Source organism: Centruroides sculpturatus, unplaced genomic scaffold, assembly GCF_000671375.1.
Source record: "Centruroides sculpturatus isolate CEXI.00-Female unplaced genomic scaffold, Cexi_2.0 scaffold694, whole genome shotgun sequence".
In the NCBI taxonomy this organism is placed as follows: Eukaryota; Metazoa; Arthropoda; class Arachnida; order Scorpiones; family Buthidae; genus Centruroides; species Centruroides sculpturatus.
This window is the reverse complement of record NW_019384906.1, coordinates 34,602-43,048: the sequence shown is the minus strand read 5'-3', so window position 1 is coordinate 43,048 and position 8,447 is coordinate 34,602. Positions and strand designations below refer to the sequence as shown.

The following is an 8,447-nucleotide window of genomic DNA, read 5'->3' as shown; positions in this document are numbered from 1 at the left end:
AGTTTTAGAAGAAAATAGAACAATAGAACAAAGGGTAGAAAGAAGAAACGAAACTAAACTAAAATTAATATTTACAAAAATATAGCGTACCGCCACAATAGTTTAGTGCAGTGTTTCCCAACCTTTTTTTGCTATGCCCCACCTAAGCCTTTCTAAAATTCTAGTCTCCCTAACATATACAGCGGCTATACTGTTAACTTAAACTCTGGACAAGTACAAGTCCATTTTCGAATTGCCCTCCTTAGCAATCCAATTGCCCCCTGTGGGGCGTGGGCCCCACGTTGGGAAACACTGGTTTGTGGCTAGTGTGACACGGGATAGTATAGATTACGTTTGTGTTTTTGGAGAGTGTTGAGTTAAATTAAAATAAAAACATTATCGACAAAAAAGTTTAGTAGTGTAATATTTTACGATAGTAAATGACGAATGTGCTATTGCTACCTATCTTTAAAATTTCATATAAGTAATGAAATTCATTAAGATAAAAGATCCGTTAAAGATCCGCTAAAAAGTAACGGATACGGATACGGATACGGATCTTTTTTCCCTCGGATATCCGGCACATCACTAGTAAAAAGGCTCTCTTAGTGCCCACAGGTCAAAAATAGCCAAAAATAAATAAATAATATTTATTTATTATATATATTATAACGAATTTATTTTGTACCAATAAATTTATTTATCTTCTAAGGTTCGGCTACAACTTAGCCGTATACCTATGTCTTTTCTCTCGACTTCTCTCTTTCTTTATCTTGCCTTTATTTCATATGTATTTAGCATCACCCTGCTTTCCCTGACAGGTTTCAAAAGTTAATGAGGGGGTGCTTATTTTCTAAACACCCATCCCATTTCCATTTTAATCAATTCACACAAGATGGAGCTATCGGTTTTACTTATGATGATATTATCTATGATAGTTTAACTTCATTTTCTTAAATGTAAACCATCATTTTTTATTGCATATTACACAATAAGATTGTAAAAACAAACTTTTATCTAAAATATTTTTCGAAATATAAAGTTATCGAAGTTATGAGTATTTGAAGTTTCGTACGGTCGCCATATCCGTAAATCTGTGGATATCCGTAAATTTCACTGAGAAAAGGAAGAAAAATGCTTTAAAAAATTATTAGGAAATTATTATTATTTGGTGGAATTGAGACCAACGTCTTTTTATCATAAGCATGATGGTTTTAGTATGTTGTGGCACTAGTTTTGTATGAGTTCATTATTGGAAGAAAAAGAATGATTCCATCAAATAATAATAATTTCCTAATGATTTTTAATGCCTTTTCTTCCCCCTTTTTTTAGTGAAATTCGCATATATCCATAGATTCAGGCGTGAACGATGTGGCGGTGGTCGAATAAAACTTCAAACACTCATAACTTTCGATAAATACATTTTTCGAAAAAATGTTTTAAATAAAAATTTGTTTTTTATGTACAGTGATAATATGCAATAAAAAAAATTACGATTTTTATTTAAGAAAGTGAAGTTGACACCACTTTCACCTATTCTAGTGTCATCTATGATGGAACGGATAGTCTCATCTTGCGGCCTCTTTGATATCTAACATTTTTGATTTAATAAAGTTTTCTAGGATGCATATTTTTTGAGTTAATCCAGTGGATTAATTAAAATGACCACTCAGTATATATTAAATATAATAAAGTCTCGAAAACGGTTTTTGGTTGGTTGATATGATAACGGAATAAGGCAATGCAACACGGGGGCTATCTTCCAACGGGAGGGTCATTTTTGAGGTTATTTTATGGGATACGGCAAACCAACATATGAACAATCTGCTAAGGGTGTGCCTCCCAGAAAGACTTCCTATGGAAATTCTTCCCGAGAATCTATAAAAACTAACCCTACTTAGATGTCAGAGGCGTGAAAAAAACCCGGAAAAGAGCAGAAAGTAAGCCATTAGTTTTATCCATACGGTCACTTTTATTTTAAATTTCTTTTGTCCTATTAGCACTAAGAGGATATTTTTAAAAGATTTTTTTAGATTTAAGAAATTCGAATTTTAAATTTTAGTGAGTGAAAATAGTGAATCTGTATATATAAAATTATTAAAAATTTTGAATATATAAAATAAGTTTATTTCTAAAACGTTTTTAACGGTTTAGTTGTTAATTTTTCTTGTTAATCCAAACCTCCGTCTGATTTATTTTTTTTTCATCGGAGTACTTATTATAAATATATACAATACATACAATTAGAAAAAAACCATCGTCTATACCTATATTTTCATCGCGAATTAAATTCAACAATGATGTAAGAACTTAATTAAGGGATATATTGAAATTTCATTGATTATCGATTTTATGGATGATACTTGATAAAATATACAATTTATAAACATGAGTCAAAATGAATTAAAAATGTAAACTATAATATTAAATTATACGAAATAAATATTTTAAAAGCCATATTGATTAAGACTTAAGAGAAATTTTTGAATGTTTCTTTTATATATCCCTATTATCCCCTAATATCCCTAGTATTAAAGTACAGAGGAACTGCCAGTCGCGACATTAAAGATCTCCTATAGTCTGAAAGACCTGAAATGGAATCGGAGTGTGAACTATTGGAATTTTTCATGAGTGATCTGTCTTAGATATGTTGGGTTCTATCTCTCATCCTGTTGCTCCTCATCATGAGCCTAGCCAATCCATGATGGATCTGGTAAAAAGATTTTCTTTAGTGCTTACAAGACAGAAAAAGCTAAAAACAAAAATAATAGCTGTACAAAAATATGAAGTTATATTCTATTCAGGTCTTTAAATATCAAATTTACACTTTTATTTTATATTTTATTATATAATTAATACAGTCTCAATGTAATAAGTTGTTAAATATATTTTCAAATATATTTCATACTTTATAACTTTTTAGCCAAAAGAAAACAAATGCACCTTAAATTAGCTTTCTAATTTATTTAAACATTTACATAATAAAACATATTTTTTAAAATGTTANATAGGAGGTCGTTTTTGACATCAGAAACTAGCTTTAAATAACTTTACCGAAGTAAAATCCATGCGCTACAACTTTAGAACGATGAATGAAATTTGATATCAAACTCCCATTAAAAAACAATTAAAAAGCAATTAAGTGTGAATCGTGCGTCATTAAAGGTAAATTAAAATCGCGATAACATTTTTTCGCGCGGGAAAAAATTATTGAAAAAATTTGGAGACTTAAAAAACATTCCAAAAAGCCAAAAAAACAAAACTTTTAGGGGGACCAAACGCCCGAGTTTTATGTAACGCTATGTAACTTGCCCGAGATATCTCGGGCTTGGGGTTAGGTTAAGGAAAAAGTTTCTGTTAGCGAACCCTTTGTTAAATATTTCGAATATCACCACTGATTGTGTTACTACTCATGATGTGACACTAGGCATGAGACACCCTGCACGGTGATGAGCAATACTGTCAGATTACTGCAAGATATTTAGTACTGTTTAGGCCTCTAATAAAAATAATACAAGGCTGAAGATGTATCATGACATGGAAAATCCTAACTGTAAGAGAGATAATAGCTGTTGTCTTATATTACATTTATACAATGATAGTTAATACAGATAAGACATTCCAATTAAGTTAATTGGAAATAGCAAGAATAGAGGTAAAGATAGTGTTCACACAGATTTCAAGAATAATTTAGACTATGATAATGTAATTCTCCCAGTTAATTCCAGAAGAGGTTGTAAGCAAACTATTCACTAAAATAGATTTGAGTATATGGAAGAGCTTGTAAATGATAATTTCAGAATGCATCATTACAGTGAACTTCATTGTAATGATGCATTCTGAAATGGGATTTGAATATCATCATAAAGAGGCATTCCACCATTGTCCAGGTTTACAAGCTGAGACTTTCCAAGGATGGGAAAACAGTGAACTATAATAACACTTAAAAGGTGAGAAAAAGAGACATCATAGTAGAAACCGAATACTAAGACAAGCAATGATAACACTAGTCTGGAACAAGCAATGGATAGACAAGGAATATGACGTCAAAACAATAGAGAAAGGTCACTAGAATTAAGCAAGATGCACAATATTTCCACATTAGGACTGTCTGAAAGGCAAAATGGACCTCTCCTAACCAACAGATTGATATACCTTTGATAATGGTGCCAAAATTCAGAGAGATCATTTTTCAATCAGAAGAAAGTGGAACACATTATTAGATACTCAAAACGACAAGAAAACATGTTGGCAGTAAAAACAGTGTAACAAAAGTCTGAATGGAAAAGTCCTAGATATAATGTAAGATACACACACTAAATGCAACTCCATATTGTAACTGAAGAACTTATGTCAACAGCTATATTGTAACGTACAAGCAAAGATGTAACACTGGTCATGTTTGTAAAGTCGAACGAGTTAAACGAGATTAACGTCATCGTTATTCTTATTTCGTTAGACTTTTAAAATGATTCGTTTATAACTAAATGGCTGTTTCTAAAATTGAAGATATGAATGCTGCTAGTGCAGCCTTATCCAAAATATTTTTCTTAGATTGCTTCGGGTGGACGGTTATTTCTATCATTTCACCTTCTAATTCACAGTTTAAACACTCGAGTAGATTTAGAACCATCGATATCGCCGGCCGCCATTTTCTTAACGAAGTGAACTAACTCTTTCCTTCGTGAACTTCATTAGAGTTTCGTTCGTAATGTCATCACCACAGAGCATGCGCACTGAGTGAGACAACTACTTTTAGAACGATTCGTTACTAACTCGTTTGGCTTTACGAACGTACCCACTGACACAAAACAAGCAAAAAACTTCAAGCACATTAATCTGTGTGCTTGAAGTGCTGACAGCAGATCCCTGTGTCACAGCAAATATACTTCTATCAATGCTCAACAATTGGAAGAAAGAAATTTTTTTACATGCAGCAGAGTGGACAATTTACAAATCAAACATCTAAAGAAAGGTGATCTAACTAAAGACGACAATTAGTGGGAAATCATTCTACTTTCAATACCAAATAAGACCACATTGTGCCACATTATACTTTGAAAAATCAAAGTTATGTTGACAAGCAGCTTCAATGAGAACAAATTAGGTTCTGAATAAGCCATTCTTTTACTGAACAAGTAACATTATAAAACAGTAATGTGAATACCTGAATACCACTTAGAACTGGGTTATAGACTCTGTACTGTAACCATATCATTAAGAATTAAATTTTTTTATGGTGTACAAAGTAATCTGCTATATGTAGTGCACTCTTGATGTAAATCAGAGAAAATATCACCAGCTGATATTGCCAGATCTATCACTACAATTGTTTATTCATTTATTTTTTTTGGAACCAAAGTAATTCTTACTTTAAATTTTATATTGTCCAGAAATAACATGAGTCAATCAAAAGTTACTTTTGACTTAATCTGTTATTTTTTATCAGTTGGCTTCAGACTTCTTATTGCATCAACTAATGGTAGCTTGGTGCTTGCTTAGTTTGACAAATCTCCATATCCATACCATAAAAGTTTGATAAAACTTTTCTTATGGAATACAGTACAGATGGTTTCAAATGGATACAATTACAGATATGGTTATAGTATGGCATTTATAACCCAACCCTTACCATATCATATGTTTGCATGCAAATACTGGTCTACAACAAAGCAGAGTAAGTTGTCTACTATCCCATATCTGCCAACACTGTTGCCAAATATGGAATAGTAATTTGGCAATCTTGAAATTTGGCAAAAATTTTTAAATTCTTAAGACTCCTAAAATGAGACCTATTCTTTCCATATTTACTCAACAAGACAATCAACTTTTGGGCTATATATTAAAACTGATTAAAGAATAGACAGCAGAATTTTTGATATTTTCAAGTAAAAAAAAATATCAAAAACTTTTTACTTCTGGAACAGAAAATTCCTGAAATCAACTCTTCAAGAGTTAGCAAGCCTAAAGCTGAGTAAAATACAAGCCTTATCTCTGAGGAAAGCACATTACAACAATCTTGAGCAATCCTGTTAAACAATGACAAAATTACAAGTTTCAATTGTTATATTATTATTTTAGAAACTTAAGTCATTAATATTAGCAATTGTGAAATCAATGATTAATGATGTGTTGTAACCTGAATCATATCAATTCACCAAACCACCTAAATTTTTTCTGAGCATAAACCTTTTTATTTTATTAACGTTTTTAACCTATTTTTTATATAGGCCATCCTCACATTTTATAATACAATATAAATGTTCCAAAATGGACTGTACCTTTTTCAAATTAAGGTAATAACATTTTTTTGGGGGAAAAAAATGTTATAAATTCAAAAAAGGTACATTCCATTTTGGAACATTTATATTGTATTATAAAATGTGAGGATGGCCTATATAAAAAATAGGTTAAAAACGTTAATAAAATAAAAAGGTTTATGCTCAGAAAAAATTTAGTGGTTTGGTGAATTGATGTGGTTTAGTCTATCTGTTAAGAAAGCTGTGGACTAGGACAATAACCTAAATATTAAAAAAATAAAAGCATTTTTTTTTTATTTGAATATATTATACCAAGTTACCATACATAATTAAAATACCTTATTACTCATAAAATGAATTCAAAACAGCATTCTTTTCAGCTAGATGTATAATTATGGTCATCAACTACTATAATCAAGTGGTGCTTCAATACCATGACACAATTTAGTGTAGTTGTTATTCAACTTTGATAGATGATTGCTTACTAATTATAAGAGCCCAAATAATTTAATTATTTGGGCTGTTATAATTAGAATAATTTTCGGATTATATTAAAATTATGAACATAGGGACAAAAATTAAACTTTACGGGACAAAAGATTTTACATCTTATATAATTTTATATATGATAATATGCTGTATTATGACAAAAAACTGAAAAATTTACTTTTTAATTAGTTCAGAATCTCACAAAACGAAACAAATTTTTAAATCTTCACTCAATCCTATCAAAGAACAATAACGAAACAGAACATATTCAGAAAAAAGAAATTGTCCACGTGTCACAAATCAGCCAATCACAACTTAACAATGCCAGATCATTACATCCGTAATGAATGATTAAGCCTAACTGAAAAAAACCTTTAAAATAAGTATAAAATAAGAGTCAGATCAAACAAAAACTACACTCACTTTCTTTTATCTGCCATTAGGAATTAGTAAAATGATTCTAGTGATAGAATTTTACTGAAAATTTCCAAAAATCTGATTAATGTCGACGAACGCTGTAACAACGCCACAGACCCTACAGAACCGGCACAATAAAAGGAACGAGTATCGTTCCGCAAATCATTAAAGTATGCTTTAAAATTGATAATGACCAATTTATTGAAATTTTCTTAAGTTTAATACATTAATTATTCATGAATATCAATAAATAGCTATAAAAATAAATAAATAACATACCTTTCTTAGAGTTATTTAACACAAATTATGGACTATATGTTCTTTCGGACGAATTTTACTGCAATAGAATCGGAAATGGCAGTATGACAAAATATCGCAATGATATTAATAGAGATCGAATAATGAAATCAGATTTTATTAATATTCAATAATTAGAATTTAATATTTATAAATTACTCTCTTATGTAAAATATTATTTTTATCATTATTTTATAAGTTTATAGATAAGTATTATTTTCAACATTTTCTTAAATATTAATGAACTCATACAAAACTAGTACCACAACCAACGTTCTATCTCGTTGGCCACAACATATTAAAATCGCTATGCCTGTGATAAAGAGAAGACGTTTATCTTGATTCCACGAAATAATAATAATAATTTCCTAATGATTTTTAAAGCATTTTCTTCCTTTCTTCAATGAAATTTACAGAACGAAACTTTCAAATATCCATAATTTCAATAACTTTCAATAAGTTCAATAAGTTTATATCTCGAAAAATGTTCTAGATAAAAGTTTTTTTTTTTTTTTTAATCTAGAATAGCCGGATAATCGAGGCGAATAGAGCGACAGCCTACCACTCTAGAGGACTCGGGATCGAATTTGAACGAGCACCCCAAAAGTTTTTCTTGGGTAATCATTAACGGTTATGTCAAGTCTATTCCTTACCATCCGACTTTCCCATTGTGGCCGAACCTATGATGGGCATTTTATTTTCTTTTATGTTTTTGCTCTTTCTGTCCTGTAGGCACTAAGAGGACCTCTTTTAGCAAGCCCATTCCCATTATGGCTTGCTAAAAGAACGACCGACCCATTGTGGCTAGGCCCACAATGAGGCGGTCGGGTGGTGAGGGACGGGGCCCGACATATCCGAACAGACCACCCCCCGAAAAATTCCTGAGGATTCCTTGACCCGTTCGGATTCGATCCCGAGTTTCCCAGAGCGGTAGGCTGCCACCTTGACCGCTCGGCCATCCGACCGTCCACCCACGATAGGCTTGGTAAAAAGTAGTGATGTGCC

General features: G+C 31.3%; 1 protein-coding gene across 3 annotated transcripts in view; it reads right to left on the bottom strand.

The window, feature by feature from the left end:
• LOC111631563 (ATP-dependent RNA helicase DBP2-like) overlaps nucleotides 1-7,493 on the bottom strand; it is a 33,602-nt gene extending 26,109 nt beyond the window's left edge. For 2 of the 3 annotated variants that reach the window (XM_023375824.1, XM_023375825.1), the window contains exon 1: nucleotides 7,152-7,292. In XM_023375824.1, coding sequence (XP_023231592.1) covers nucleotides 7,152-7,168 — 17 coding nt within the window. In that variant the 5' untranslated portion in view covers nucleotides 7,169-7,292. Of the gene's footprint in view, nucleotides 1-7,151; nucleotides 7,293-7,424 lie in introns of those variants that run through there. The other variant, XR_002757722.1, reaches the window with a different exon arrangement.
• Nucleotides 7,494-8,447: the final 954 nt, after the last annotated feature.